A 16,712-nucleotide genomic window follows, 5' to 3' on the forward strand; every position below is an offset into this window, starting at 1 on the left:
ATCCATTCAGCCAATATTTAAGAATTGCTATAAGCCAGGTTCTATACTATAAGGAATAAAGAGGGTATAAATATGAGTTATTGGATAGTTCTCAAGTAGCTTGGAATCTAGTCTAGGCAGATACACTAATAAACACAATAAAATGAGAAATAGGGGTAACATGCAAAAGTATATATCATAAGAAAGAGAGGGCTGCACAGAAGACATAAATTGAAACTAGCACTTTAATGGGAATAAAGGTTAGTAAGGAGGACATTCCTACAAAAAGTGAGGAGGCTTAAAATAGAACAACAGCCTGTTCAAAAAGCCACAGGCAGCTGTACAGGGCCACAGCACAGGATATAAGGGAATGTGATACGAGACAAAGCTAGAAAAGCAGGGCCTAAAAAAGCAAACTAGGAGGTCTGGAATTTAGCCTGTTTGAGAACTCAGTCTTCTTTCCAAAAAGGGCTGCCCCATACTACGACAGAAACAACCCCCAGCACAGGACTTCTTAATTTTTTGTGCCATGGACATTTTTTGGCAGACAGCTAAAGCCTACTGACCTGTTCTCAATGTTTTTATATCATAAAATACATAGGATGCCAAGTAATTTTTATAGACACTCCACTCTTAAGGTAGTGAAGCGTAGTGGTGGGCTGTGCATAGTAACTTTCTTCTGGAGAGTACAGTAAGGAGGGAGAGGGAAAAGAGTAACTTTACCATGGAGAAACTTGACGAATACTTCACTTCAGCCAGGTGATCAAGGTTAACGACATCGGTAAGTCATGCTGATAGTATGTACACTTGATATGTGATGAAAATGGCACTTTACCTCTCTGATCTTCTTCTCAAAAACACATTAACCAGCCCTAACCATGAGAGAAACATCAGACGAATCCCAACTGTGGACATCCTGTAAGAAACGGTCACAACCAAGTGGACCAAAGGAGGCACGACTACTAAATGTAATCTGGTGTCCTGGAAAGAATCCTGGAAAAGAAAAGGAACACCAGGGGAAACAGAAAATCTGAATAAAGTATGGGCTTTAGTATCAACACTGGTATAACCGCTGTGAGAAATGTACCATACTCATGTAGGATATATTAACAACCGGGGACACTGGGTATGGGGTATACAGGAGCTCTCTATATTTGCAATAAGTCTGTAAATTTAGAACTGTTCTAAAATAAAACTTTAGGGACTTCCCTGGAGGTCCAGTGGTTAAGATTTCATCTTCCAATGCAGTGGGTGCGGGTTTGATCCCTGGTTGGGGAGCTAAGATCCCACATGCCTCACAGCCAAAAAACCAAAACGTAAAGCAGAAGCAGTACCGTAACAAATTCAATAAGGACTTTAAAAATGGTCCATATCAAAAAATAAAATAAAACTTAAAAAAAATTAAGTGAGATACATAGGATTACAAAGGAAATAAATTACACTGAAATAAATATTTTAAAAAGAAACAAATTTGTGTTGTAATATTTCTGCTTTTCTTTTATTTTCCATTTCTGTTATGCTTCTTTATTAATGCACTAAATAACAATATATTTACAGGCAGGTCTAATTTTGTAATTTCAAGTGGTATGAATGTAAGCAGTATTTCAAGCTATCTGCAACAACTATACTATATGAAATTATCTAAGATTGCTAACGGTGACAGTCAAACATACTGCTAATACTTTTGAAGTTTGTGGCCTACAGTCAAAACTGAAGAAATGCTAAATCTCATTTAGAGTTTAGTAAAAATAAAGATGTCTAACATTTTTCCTACCCAAGTTCAAAGGGCACTGAACTCTACCCATGGACTGTAGATTAAGAATCATCTTCAAAAGGAAAATAAGTGCTAACACTAAATGGACACTGTGTTGCAAGATCTCTAATAGTCATTATACATACTTCTTCTCATTAAATCCTCACAACAAACCCATTCCACAGATAAGGCAGCTTAGACAAGTTTGTATGAGGTCATGCGACCAAAAATGGATTCATACTATAGTCTGACTCTAAATGAAGATTCTGACAAAGCGCCTCTAAAAACACTTTCCAGCCCCTCATTGTGGAATTTCTGAGGAACAATCTACTGACTATACTGTAGCTCACCAATGCTCCTAGTAAGCAACTTTCTGTTTAGGCAATCAGCCTAAAACGAAGGTGTAACACTTCCTAGAGCTCCAGCTGGAGTAATAATAATGATCATCACCCTCAGCAGCAGCAGCAGCTAACCAAAATGAAAAAGGTAAACACAGAAGCTCCCCGCCCTTGTACCAATCTGAAAAGTAAATTTTTATCTCCATTTTCCAACTCTAACACACAGTTTGTTAGTATCCTTCTAAGGGTGTGTGTGCCCACCTATATATGCTTTTAAGCAAATCTGCCAACATGTGAAATATCCAGGCCATAGTTTATTTGGTCTATGGCGGTTTCTTATACAACCAAGTATTACTAATTCTATTTTCTTAGAACTAGAGGTGCAACTACAATGATCTATCCCCTAAGTTTCACTTTCAAATGAATGTGTAGGTGAACTTAAAGCAGACTTTCTAAAAACAGTTTGAGTTTTCAGTAATTCAGCTATCTCCATTTAAAATTCCTTAGTTGACGTATACTACTCTCTGAAATCCATGTCCAGATTATGACTTTTTCCCCACACAACATGCCAACCTATCAGAGAATTATAACTAAACAGATCTGGATTTGAACCCTCAGCCTGTCCCTTAGCAGCTATGTCATCTTTGACAAATTACTGTAAACCACTTTAGGGTTATATTTCAAGGCCCTAGGTTTTGTATTTCAGTAATCATTGGCAATTGGTAATAATAAGAGATCCTCATTATGTAATGATTGAAAGAAAAAATGCTTGAATAGCACTGAGCAAACTGTCAAACATTCATGCAATTTATTTAATTTGGGGTTTTACTTTTAAGTTGTAAAATGTTCCCTTAGCAATGTTTACAGAGGGGCTTTGCTGAATGTTATTTCTCTGATAGTTTTAGTTGATTCTTTAAATAACAAGAGATTTGTTCTAGCAAAGGATTTATCTTTCTTTGGAAGAAGCCAAAATCATCTCCATTTAAGGACACATAAGCAGCTGCTGCAGAAGATTTTAGTTACCCATAAGAAAGTGAAGCAGACTGAGTTCACTCTGCTATAAGTATTTTAAAAATTAAAAATAACAAGTAGTTTCTCCAGAATTACAGTCGAGATTTAAGAATTAGAATCTGGAGGTGTGGTGATTTAAGTAAATCTAATATATAAACAAAAAAATTAGAAAAAACAGGAAAATGATGCCTGGCTTGTCAAAGGAATCCTTTTCTGTTCTCGGAAGTTCAAAACATCATTCCATTTACTAAAATTTCATTTACACAGTAATTTTCAGGAAAACCACTACTGCATTAAATGAGGCACACCCTTTCAGAAGTACTAAATTTCCAAACACATGCACACCTATTATCAATAAAATATCACTAACTAGGATGCCACTGATTAATGATTTGTGATTATTTATTTTTTGCTAGAAAGTTACTCTTGATACTGTCAGCTTATTAGAATTTTAGTAAGATTTTATGGTAATTTAATGTAGCTGTTAAAAAATCCTAAGTACTTAAATGTGTAAACAGCAACTTTTCTTGGGGTGATATCTATCAGTTCAAATGAGAATTACTATCCATAAAAATGTTGTTAAAGCCCTAACTGAGAAAACACAAAATTTTTTAAACCAAAATCAGATTTCTCAGCCTGGCTTTCTCACACATACTCTCTCCCCCATACACACGTAGGTATGAGAAAAGAAGAAAATAAGTCAGGAAAAGGTATAAAATTTGAGTCTGTGACAATGTTTAATTATTGTCTTGATAGAAGCTAACATTATGAAGCTGCAGTATTAAAGCAACAGCAACAACAAACTCAGTGAAAGTTGTTTGGCTTAAGCCAGTATTACTATTCTCATTCTATTAAAATTCCTATTACTTTATTTTAGTTCTTCAACATTATCACCCTCAGTTTACAATTACTTCTAAGCCTGAAGATGAATGAACCTTTAAAAAAGAGCTTTCTACCATGCTGAACTTACTTTTTCACTTATCTCCCATATACTTTTTAAAATAAAGAACAAAAGGCACAAAGTGTTAATGACCTTTCCATACCTAAGGTTAAGATAAATGACATTCTAAAAAGTTTGGTTGTGATAAGACTATGGCTAACCAATCATAACTTCAGAATTCCTGTGTGACATCATAAGACCTCCCTAGAACACTTTTTCTCCTCCACCTACTTCAATTGTTCCCATAACTCTGGTAACAGTCAGAAAACTTTCCAGCTAAACGCCGGATAATACTTCATACAACTTACAATATTCTATATTGTGATCATCACAGCAGCCAAGGTAAGAAACAGATTTCACTGATTATGGCAATTCTTACTTTCTGTAACTCAAACTCACTGAACTTTTTAAAAAGTTAATCATATTTTATAAACTTCAGTTCAAAGTTAGATAATAACATGTCTGACTGACATAAAGCTTAATTTCTAAATAAATGCTTATCCATTCAGTGATAGTAAGAATAAGACTTAACCCAGAAATGATAAAGATAGCATTCACCTTTGGTCCTGGTTGTTGGTTTGTCATTTTAATTTAACCTTCACTTTTATTTTGCTCTTCAAAAGTAAATTTCTGCCAATTAAAATATCTTTCAATCATGTTACCACGTTTGGTACTAGTGGTGATTTGATTTCTCCATGCAAAAATATGGTTTCATTTTGTTATGTGTTACTCTGCTGAGAAGTAGGGTAGGACTGAGCTGTGTGCTTACATCCGGAATACTAAGAACAGTTGTGTTACTGGCATGACTACTCCAATATTATCATTATGATTCTTTACAGGGAATATTAAGGAAGTGGAGTTTAAGAACATATAGCACGAACTAAGTCCAGTCAACTTCTATTAAAAAATCTAAGCTTTTAATAAATTAAGTTATTTATATTAAATTCAATATTATATCATAAATAACAAGTTTGGACATTTCAAAACACTTGTCAAAAACATGTAAAATTCTTTCTAAAGTTACAGAGCATTAATTTCTTTATTTTAAAAATAAAGAGACGTTATTTTGGTAGCACAAATATTCCTAAGTATCTCATTTGAGTGAATTTGATCAAATGAATGTTTCTTCTGCTATTAATGAATACACTTTTATCAAGTTACTATCCTCTAGTGTTCCTCAGTTTCCTCTCTTGTATTTGGAAGGTGGGGAGGAGGAGGAAAAAATGCCCAGGAATGGAGATGCCACCATAAATTTTATAACTTCTGTTTAAATTCTACTCTACTCTTTATCCTCAATTTAATATATGAAATGTATTTTCATTCTTAACTTTCAGTCAGGGCATAACGGATACTACATTGATTTTATTTCATTATTTTTATTTTTATATATATGTCAAAATAGAATTTACCTCTAGAATTCTAAGTTCTTATGACATGTTAACTCTACTGCTTTTTATAGATAAGAACTTTGTATAATTCCTTAAGCAGCTTTCCTTGAGGCATGCAAAAGCATTTCTAATTTTTGTCTACCACTGAGGCACCCTAACTGCCTCTAAGTATATCTTCATATTCATAAAATGTTTTTCCTTTGATATCACACAAGAGTCACTCAGTGCAGGTGTTTTCTATGCAGATTTATGCATTTTTACTCAAATATCTATCAAATTACATTCTCACACTTCAAATGAGATGTTCATGAATTCTTTTATAGTACCAAAATTTCACATCACATACTGCTCCACGAAGTTAATTTCTAGAAAGAGCAGAAATTCTGCTATTAAAGTTATCCTTCGTGTGTCCAGGTTAACGGAAATTACAGTTACAGTGACTGTTATTCAAATTTGAAACATAATGCCCTAGTGCCAGACATAATGTCCCAACTAGTTCATCTCTTTCATAAGGTGAAATTTAAGTACTGTCTTTGTTTCATGTGGTTTAAGACTAAGTGTTTAAAAGAAAAAAAAAAGTGTCTGATGAAATAAAATGGAAGAAATGTGAAAGATGTTTAAATTATGAAAAATTGATTAAGTCTTAAAAACACATGAAAGAGCTAGAGTACTCTGTCTAACTAAGAGGAGTCACGTCACTATCATTTCCTAAAACTCAAGTATCAAAATTATTTTAACAGTATTTCAGTGGACATAAAGAAAAATAATATTCCAGAAAAAACTGCATTTCGTTACTTACTGATATTATTTCTTAATCTCACTAATTAATTGGAGATAGAATATTTACATAAACAAAATAGTTCCCCAGAAGAATTAAAATTTTAATGTATTAAATGTATTAGGTAAAATATTAACTGTGTCATGTATTAAAGTTTTAAGTAAAAATTAAATGTAAAAATTAGAGTACCTAAATTAGACTGTATATTTATTACCAATCCTAGAAATAAAGAGGGCAACTAAAACTTCCTTCTTTATTCTTGAACAATTTTCTAAATGCACCATATACAAATATTTCATTTGATCCTCTTAAATCCCTATATGTTTGACACTCCATCTCTATTTTATAGTTTAGGAACAGATGCAAAAAGGTGAACTGCCCAAGGTCACAGAGCTAGGAAATGGTGGAACCTTGACAAGAGCCAAGATTTTATGACTCTAAACCACACACACATCTCATCCACTGATCAACATGGCTTAAAAATAAATCATGACATTGGCAAAACAAAATAAATTTCAAGTCCTCAAATGGCACTCTAAAAGGCAAAGTTAGAGGATACAAACTTCTATCTTAATTTAAAACCACTCCACATTTCATTTAAAGTTAAATTTATGCATGAGGTATGATGTTCTTAATAGCCTTATAATATTCTCCTGATCACTTTCAAAGCCAGGAATATAAGGAAGTTATAGATGTCCTCAGTTATTAAGCAATATACCCTGGAAGACAAAACTCTAACTGCACAGATTTTAAAGAACAATAACATGCACAAATTAAAGTTTCTTTTTATTTAGTTTGTTTCATTGCTAAAATACTCATGTCTTTAATCTTCAGCTTTGATACCTAAAATTCAGGTTAATTTCTCCTCAAAACTTTCCAAAAAATTACATTTTGTTATGTACTGTTTCTTAATCTCACTAATTAATTGGAGATAGGAGAATACTTGCATAAACAAAAAAACACACTTTCGTATTTTATTCCAGTTCCATATTAAATCCTTGGCTTTCCTCAGTTTCATTTCTGACCTCCTCACATTCTACCATTTAAAATATTCAACCTCATTTGTTCTGAAGTGCTTGAATAGAGCAATCTTGCTTTATTTATGCTATGAAAATCACTAACTTTCATCTAAACTGTTAACACAGTACTGATCACACCAGCAAAGAAGAAAACCTAAAGGTTAGAAATCAAGGAAGTGATGTTTCTAAATTACAGTGACCTAAATCAGATAATATGTAGTCTCTTTGAACATTTCCAGAAACAGTACATCAATGTTCTTACCCTACATAATTCTGAAGCATGTATTACCAGAGAAACACAAGAAAATGAGGCCTGGGGGTACAGCTCCACCCCAGTAAACTTGTAGTCAACTGAGGACCTCTAGTGCTTTCTAAAATGTATTTCACCTTCAGGTCTTTCCAAAACAGGGAGAGAGGGGAGGCCAACTTACCCACATTAGTGGGGATATATTTAACTGGCATTCATTTTCCTTAAAACTTCCTCTACACTTCCTCCTCACATGCTTTTCCCCCCAAAGAAGAATCTGAAGGTTAAAAAGAATATTTTAATTGCAAATAAATTAATCTTAGCATAATAAACAGACAATAAAGACAAGTCTACAGACTAGCAACAGCAGTGTGCCAATTTCAAAGAGAAAATCTGTATGCTGCTGTTTAATGAATTCTCCTAAAGGCAGAGCTTTGAACTCAGGGAAACAATTCATTATGGGGTCAATTTAGGGGTTGAGAATATGTTGATTTTTATATGTTTACACAATTCTTCTCATAACCAGGCAGAAGCAGCTTGAAGATTCTTTCAAATAGCCAGTGTGGACCAACAAAGCTCTGGAAAGTTGCTGACACAAAATAACTTCCAAGTTTATTAGCATTAGGCAATCTCAAAAGGAAAATGATTCTACCAAAGTGAACTTTTGGATGCCAACAGATTGATGACAAATCTAATGATGAACTGTCCTGATTTAATTCAACAACCACAACAAAAAAGATGCATACACAATCGCTTCAGGATTATCTGCGAAAATGACAGCAAAGAGTAGGAAAAAATAACGCCCCCCCAATAATCCTAATATAGACAAGTCCTGTAACTCAAATCTATAGAGAATTCTAATCTTCTGAACAAATCTAATGGGAAAAATTTTTCAAAAAATTATGTCAGACTGTAGTCTTAGATGTGTATTACTTGAATTTACTAGCAAAATATGTCCATGTTTACTTTACTAAAAGCATAAACAAGCAGATAAAAATTAAAGGGAAGCAAAATTCTGAATACCACAAATAAAGAATATAAGGAATTTATGGTTTCAGCAGAGGGAGTACTGAAAAAAAAACTGAAGTTCAGTAAGTTCTGCAAAGCACTGAAAGTGCTTAAATTACACGTGGGGATTACTGCTCAGCGTATACAACATCGTTAAGGTATCAATTGTCTAGCAAGTCATAAAGCAGACACCAAAAGTCTGCAAAAGTCTACTGAGGTTCCTTTTGCACAAGAATGCATCTGATGTTACCTTAAGAAATAGAAATCAGTGCAGACAAAGTGAGAACTACTGCAGAAGCTGACAAGGTACCTTGCACCCAAAATGTTGCCTAACATGGCACATGATACCTGTTGAAGGATTAGAGTTGCCTGTAGTTTGGTCTCTCCTTCTTCCACTTCAAAAAAACAGAATACTATCTTGAACTTGACTGTATTTACTTCCCAGTTTCATCTTTTTGAGCAAAAGAGGAAAAGTGGACAAGCAAAGGCTTTATAAATCCTACAAAGAACAGTAAAGGGTTATTCTTCCCATCCGTCCAAAAATTAGAATAATCACAGTGCCCACAGACATACAAGATACTCTGTGGGTACTTTTCTGCCTCTTACATGTAACTCAAGAGACAGGGATCTGGCACGTCTACAACCAAATTCCTATCAAAGCATCTTTCATATTTTCAATATTCTGATACTAGGGCCCGGATGGTGAATTAATTTTCAAAGTATCCTCACTCCTCTTGTACTAAACACTTAATTTACATAACTGTCATCCTTTTAAAAAGCCCTCCCTGGGGGGAGTGTTGGCGGGGGTAGAGCTAATTTCAGTCTCCTTGGCTGTTTAGGCCAGATGTAAGTTCAGAGTACCCCAACACAATCTATTTCTGACTATCCCAAAAGAATGCTCTAAAAGATTAAATTAAATGAAAATACAGTGAAACTATTTTTCTAGGCTCTCCACCAAATACTACTGCATTAACAGCTTTGCTCTAAGAAAGAGAAGAAAAAAAAAGACTGCAGGAATTCTAAACTCATAGGATGGTTGTGACCACAGAGGAGGAAAAAAAAAAAAAAAAAGATAAACACCTGACAACCATGCCATAAATTATGATGTAGTGAAGGTCACAGACAACTCTAAAAATAGGACTGTGCTGTTCCCACACATGGTTTTTCAATTCTCAACATATGACTGGAAGCCCCATCTTGTAGGGATGAATTTTGGCTTAATTATTATCATACAGATTTTGGAAGTTCAGCAGAATTAGGACTCAACACATTTCAGATTGTATCACTGTAAAATAAATTGAGCCCAATAAGTTGCATGCAGATAGCTAACACTTCAGCATGTAAAGTAGATCTGTTTTGGTTTTAGCATAAGGTTATAAAGTGACTACAAATCACTTTAGAATTATAACATATTTCTAAGTTTGACAAGAAGTAAGACTATCTTTGGTTGTCTCCTTTATAATCAATTTGTCTCCAGGAACAAACTATCCTTTTCCAACCATAGTTGGCTGAAGTATTATGAGATCATCTTTAAAATCTATTCATTGTATATTCATCATTAGATAGCTCATCTATTTAGGGCACACCTCTTTGTATTTCACAAACACCAAATACCCACTTGTACAAAGCCCAGTTCAGGCTAACAAAAAGAAAGAGACTTGAGAAGAATATTGGAGATTATGTGTTTATCAAATTCTATTTTCTACATGGTTAATCTGTTAATCACAGCACTATCTTTGATCATTAATAATTTTCTAAAAATATTAAAGTAAATCATAAAAACCCTTGTTCAACTTCACTGACTTGTTCAAATGGTACTAATTTTGCACTAAGTACTAGAATACAAAATAAACACGTGATTTCTTATACTCACAAACTAGAATTCTATTTGGGGGCACAGGCATGTAAATCAAAATTACAGCAGAGCTCGATAGCCATATCTTGATACAGGTAATACCAGAGCCCTACTAAAACCCAACAGAGGTGATAACCAATTCTGCCTTAATGAGTAATGGAAGGTTTCATTAGGAAGTGATATTTAAACTGGGCCTTAAGGATTAACTGAAGTTTGCCTGGCAAAGAATCAAAGGTAGAGGCAGGGGGAGGGAAGACATTCCGGGCAGAGCCAGAACAACATGTGCAAAGGACAGAATCATAAAAGGGAATGAAGTATTTATGGAAAGGTGACATGTTTCATGTGACTCAAGTACCACTCACCAGTGTCAGGGTAGGGAGTGACTCTGGTATATGCTTCATGATGAATAACTGGCCTGTTCTTCCCTTTCCATGTTATATCTCACAATAATTTTAAAATTTAGAACTTTTATACCATTTAAGTCCTGAAACTTCACAAAAATTAAGTTTAAATAGGAATTACCAATGCTAATTCTTTACAACCTTCTTAGTTGTACTGTTATATAAAGAGATTAGTCAGATTTATATAATAAAGTAAGAAAGAAAACCTTCTCCACAATTACCCAACAGTATAAATCCGCTATATCTGTAATAAACAAATATAAGCCGAAACAACTTAAAGGATGCTTCTTCTTAAGGAACAAAAGTAAACCCCTTTATTTTTATAGTATTTTACCTGAGGAATTAAAAAAAAGTAATTAAATTAAATTTATACCAAGCTTATGCTGTCATTTTCTATTAATTAACAGCCACTTGTGTTGGAGAATGAAGAATATATGCTAAAGACATATATATATATATATATATATATATTTATATATATATATATGCTCTAGAGAAACACAGTTTGTTACCAACTCTTTGAAAGAATGAAGTTTGACCTAAGTTGGTTTTTTGGATCTCCTCACTATAGGCCAATACTATGAAGGAGACCAGAGTCTTCAGCCAAATGAAAGCCCATAATTCAAACATATATATATACTATCAAATGTAAAATAGATAGCTAGTGGGAAGCAGCTGCATAGCACAGGGAGATCAGCTCAGTGCTTTGTGACCACCTAGGGCGGTGGGATAGGGAGGGAGATGCAAGAGGGAGGGCATATGGGGATATATGTATACGTATAGCTGATTCACTTTGTTATACAGCAGAAACTAACACACCATTGTAAAGCAATTATACTCCAACAAAGATGTTAAAAAAAATTAATAGAGCCAAGTTGAAGTGCTGAAATTATATAGAATCTAACCACCATATACCACATGGTTTCTTTGTAACAATAAATGAGGAGTTCTAACTGATCAGTCCTAATATATATCTTCTCCTTCCTCATTCTTTCAGTTCTTCCCTCTGCTGTCTTCAGCACTAGTCTCTCTCAGAAATACAGCTGAAGGTTGAGATGGGTTTATAGCCACTAGAGAGAAAATGAAATCAGGCAGCTGGGGTAAGGTAGTAATATCTTGATTAGCAGTGATATATCAACAAATGTTAACAGCTATTATCTTTGGCAGTTAATTACGGTTATTTTTTTAAATTCCATTTCTAATTTTTCTTATTTCAAAATTTACACAGACGTATCCTGATTGACAACAAATATCACAAAAAGTTAATAGCTATTATCTATGGGCAGTTAACTCACAGCTAATTTTTAATCTATATCTAATTTTCTACAATGATCTGTTGTTTTAAGTTTTGTTTTGTTAATTAATTAGCACAGATAATTGATTAGGCAGCAACTAATTAATTAATTAGGCAGAATAGCTTGTGGAAGCTCTGAAAGAAAACAAATGGAAACGCTGTTCTTAAGTACAGGTCCTTTGCAAATAGCAACTGTCTGTGGTAGACAGTGAGATAATGATAATTTTATTACTATGCCTTCTGAGTCTTGACAGCCTTCAGTACTTAATATCATCTTGTTAAAAAGTTACTTAAAATAGCATATTCTACAAAGCTATAAAATCATAAAAAGGAATGAGAAACATTTGAATCTATAGTTCTGGTAAAACACCGCTCATTGAACTATTTTATTCTGGAGTGAAATCAACATCCAGAGAATAATTTAGTGCATGCATTTCTTATTATATGACTTGCTCTGGAGCTATTTATATACTAATGTTCACAACAATTATGCTCACAGAGAAACAGCCTTAATAAAACTATATGTAAGGACTTCCCCGGTGGTGCAGAGGTTAAGAACCTGCCTGCCAATGCAGGGGGCACAGGTTCGAGCCCTGGTCCGGGAAGATCCCACATGCCACGGAGCAACTAAGCCCGTGCACCACAACTACTGAGCCTGCGCTCTAGAGCCTGCGAGCCACAACTACTGAGCCCGCAAGCCACAACTACTGTGCCCACGTGCCACAACTACTGCAGTCCGCACGCCTAGAGCCTGTGCTCCGCAAAAAAGAGAAGGCACCGCAATGAGAAGCCCACACACCACAACAAAGAGTAGCCCCCACTCGCCGCAACTAAAGAAAGCCCGCGCACAGCAAAAAAGACCCAACAGAGCCAAAAATAAATAAATTAATTAAAAAAAATAAACTATAGGTAAGAACTTTTGCCCAAGGGAATAGCCCAAAACAAGCTGCACCCTAACCAAACTATACTTCCAGTCATTTTGAGAGGAGGAGGCAAAGACTAAAGTTATTACACCCCAAATACAAGACATCATGGTGACCATCACCAAAACAGACTGACAGAGACAGAGCAACACACACACAGACTACAGAGATATCTGATGTCATAAATACAAATAATGTTGAGGAAGAGGGATTAACGCAAAACTGTGTTTTACCTGTTCAGAGGATAGGTTACACATATTATGCTAATCCATTTTCTATTTTTACATTCCAGGCAACCTAAAAGAAGATAGTGATCTCACACTTGGCTGGCAGCTTTTATCTTTCTCTTGACCGTTTAAAACTTCAGGCTTCCTGCCTTCCTGGTGTCATGGATAAAGTCCAATACCTCACTCGCTCTGCTATAAGAAGAGCTTCAACCATTGACGTGCCTCAACACGCACGTCAAAATCTCCAGAACCTATTTGTCAATTTCTGTCTCATCTTAATATGTCTCTTGCTGATTTGCATCATCGTGATGCTTCTCTGAAGTTCTGCTGCAATCTCCAGTGCTGCAACTTATCACCATCGGCTTAAAGTCTATCATCCCATGAAGAAGGGAAAACAATACTATATAAGAGACCACTTCCTAAGTAGAAGAATTTCTTTGTGAAAAGGTCAAGATTTGGAACAAAACAAATTGTTAGCAAATGTATTCATCTGCTGGATGTTGTAAACATAAAAAGGGCTTTATTTTAAAAAATTAACTTTAAAATGACTATAATGTAAGTGTGCATAATGTAACTGCTAATTTTCTCAAAAGAGCTTATAAGTTTCTATCCCAAATCTTTCCTAAGGATGAACTAGGGGTTTAGTTTTGAAACTGCACTGCTAACAAGTTCACTTCATATATAAAGCATTAGCTTCACTCTTTGGGGGTAAATATAATTTATACTGTACTGTAAAAGCCTCTTTGATGTTTATTAAGTATTTTTCAGGTCTGCACCAAGTATATCAAAATAATCATTCAAATGAAATGTCATCATTTGAAACAGCCCTAACATCTGTTATCTTTACTATCATCATACAGAAGTCTTTGTAGTAACTCTATCAGAACCTACATTCTAAAATAGAAATTGTTTTTTGTATACTACTCTAATATTTTAAGTTTATGAAAATCAAGTTAAAAAACCAAGACCATACCCTTACATAAGTAAAATTTAACTAATTTTTTCAAAGAATTACAGAATTTTAGCACATGTAGGTAAACTGTAAATCTATTCTCTCTAGGACTTTATGATCAAGACAATAACTGTTGGTTACTTTAACATCTGACATTGTGATTAGCCATAAATACTAATACACTAATAGAACAGAATCAACCTTAATTTAAGGCACTATAGCTAATTATCTGAGTTAGAGCACATAACTGCCACACTGTATCTCTGGAATCATGAAATTTTAAGACATTAGAATGATTTTACAGGTTGTCTTCTGTTCTAATCTCACACTCAATGTAGGCAAGGAACAGAATAAAAGAAAAAATATTATTTCAAGCATTAAAAAATAAAATTTTTAACTATCTCTCCAAAATTAACAAATTCTTTGATTAAATTTTGAAATGAACTTTTTATCCCACTATTGTTTATGATAGGGCTTAGCTATTTTCCTTAATCTATCACCCAGATGGTAAATACATATTTGGTAGGCCACTCAACTACGCTAAATTATAGATCCAGCAATACTAATCTACAATGATTTTCTTGCTGAATACATTTCCAGTTCCCCTCTAGTCATTTAAAAATATCTTCCAACAACTCATTAAACAATAGAAGTAAAAACTGGTTTGGAAAATATATTCACCAAAATTTGGTAATTTAAATTGACTCAGTTTAAAATTAAGCCTAAAATGGTTTACACCTATATTGCACAATCCAGTAATTTTAACTTATGTTCAAGACATACTACCGATATAGTAATTATTAAAGGAGTAGAAAATATGTAATTTCCTATACGATTTGCCAAAATATGGTTACTAAAAGAACTGGAAAAGTCAGTGTTGACCTTGGTTTGTAACACAAGTGCTACTAAGAAAATAGTGAAGGAAATATTTATTGCTTTTAAGTTTTTTCTGAATCCCCGAGGGGTACTGGAGATAGGAAGGGGGATAATTTTGGTTCACTGATATCTGAGAACAGAGGGAAAAGGGGTTTCTTACTAACAGAGGGATTTCTTGAGTGAAACCTCATCTGTGGGTTGGATATCCCTAACATCAACTAGAAGAGCTTATAAACAAGAAGTAATGCATTCACTTCACTGGTGTCAATAATAACATGCAAAAAATAACCAAGTTCTGTAATTAGCTGCAATGATCTTAAAAAATAAGTGGAAATTTTGCAATAATAAATTCTATCCTTTTCATTATGTTGCGCATTACAACATCAACTTCAAACTATAAGCTGTGAGGTTATGGAGTTTTTCCTAAGTCAAACGGAAATAAAGAATTTTTTTGTTTTTCATTCTGCCTTTAACAGAAATTAAAACCTTATACTTGAGGATTACAGAATACTGTACCTTAGATTATATTGTAAAACAAAAACCCATTCTTTAAATGCAACTTATTTATTCTGTTTATCATGATGTATAAAGAGTAAGATATAATGAACTATGTATTTAAACATTTTTAAATACCAAATGCTCAAATACTTTCTACTGTAGAATAAACTCTAATCTTACTTTACAGGGTACCAAAATTGAACTAATTCTTTTTTTTTTTTTTTTTTTTTTTTGCGGTATGCGGGCCTCTCACTGTTGTGGCCTCTCCCGTTGTGGAGCACAGGCTCCGGACGCGCAGGCTCAGCGGCCATGGCTCACGGGCCCAGCCGCTCCGCGGCATGTGGGATCCTCCCGGACCGGGGCACGAACCCGTGTCCCCTGTATCGGCAGGCGGACTCTCAACCACTGCGTCACCAGAGAAGCCCTGAACTAATTCTTAAATGTTTAATGTTGTCTTTTTTAATTTTATCTGGTCCAAACTGTTTACTTAATGCAAATCACCTACATTAAAATGAACCTTCTTGAACTCAGTGAAACTGCTCATGATTGATATGACCATAAAACAATCTAATTATAAGCAGTTTTGATTTTGTAGCTTGTTTTCAGTGACTTTCCCCAAATAAAATAAGATCAAGATTTCCTAGTACAGACACAAGAGGGCAGACCTACATAAAACAATGAATTTCCTCCTGTCTAGAAATTATTTATCCTTTGATTATTTTTGAGTCTTCTGGAAAAGTGAGAAAATGGTAAAACTTCAAAAACATTTGCTATTCTTCTAAGTAACAGCACACTTTAAAATGACTAAAAATTATATGCCAATACTATACAGAAAAGATGACAGATTGAAAAAAGCCAAACACATTAATAAGTTTATTCATTAAAACATGTATACAAAAATCAATTATATTCATTTTAGTTACCTAGTGAATGTCATATCCTATCTATTGAGAGTGTCACAGTGTCCACATCTTTCAATGCAGTTGTGCTATATTATGTTAAACAGTAAAAAAGTTAAAAACAAAACAGGGTGCAAAAATAAGAATAAAAACAAGAAAACTTTCTTTTCAGAGAATGTAATAGAATACACAAAATGCTCTCACATTAAAAATAAAACCTCTCATTCATATGTGATGTTAGACAAAAAGCAAGTCATTTAGCTTTAAGTCATTCTACCAAATATTTATATATTTTATTTATATAGGAGAAATCTTCCAGTAAAATA

General features: G+C 34.0%; 2 protein-coding genes across 3 annotated transcripts in view; one reads left to right on the top strand and one right to left on the bottom strand.

Annotated features, from left to right (window-relative positions):
• Nucleotides 1-16,712, bottom strand: part of CEP85L (centrosomal protein 85L) — a 153,938-nt gene that overhangs the window by 83,136 nt on the left and 54,090 nt on the right. The window lies entirely within an intron of this gene.
• On the top strand, nt 4,279-15,543 carry PLN (phospholamban). Its single transcript, XM_081251009.1, has 2 exons — nt 4,279-4,363; nt 13,227-15,543. The coding sequence occupies exon 2, from the start codon at nt 13,323-13,325 to the stop codon at nt 13,479-13,481; it is 159 nt and encodes a 52-aa protein (XP_081107135.1). The 5' UTR covers nt 4,279-4,363; nt 13,227-13,322; the 3' UTR covers nt 13,482-15,543.

Source organism: Mesoplodon bidens (genome assembly GCF_964165515.1).
Source record: "Mesoplodon bidens genome assembly, chromosome: 12".
Taxonomy (NCBI): Eukaryota; Metazoa; Chordata; class Mammalia; order Artiodactyla; family Ziphiidae; genus Mesoplodon; species Mesoplodon bidens.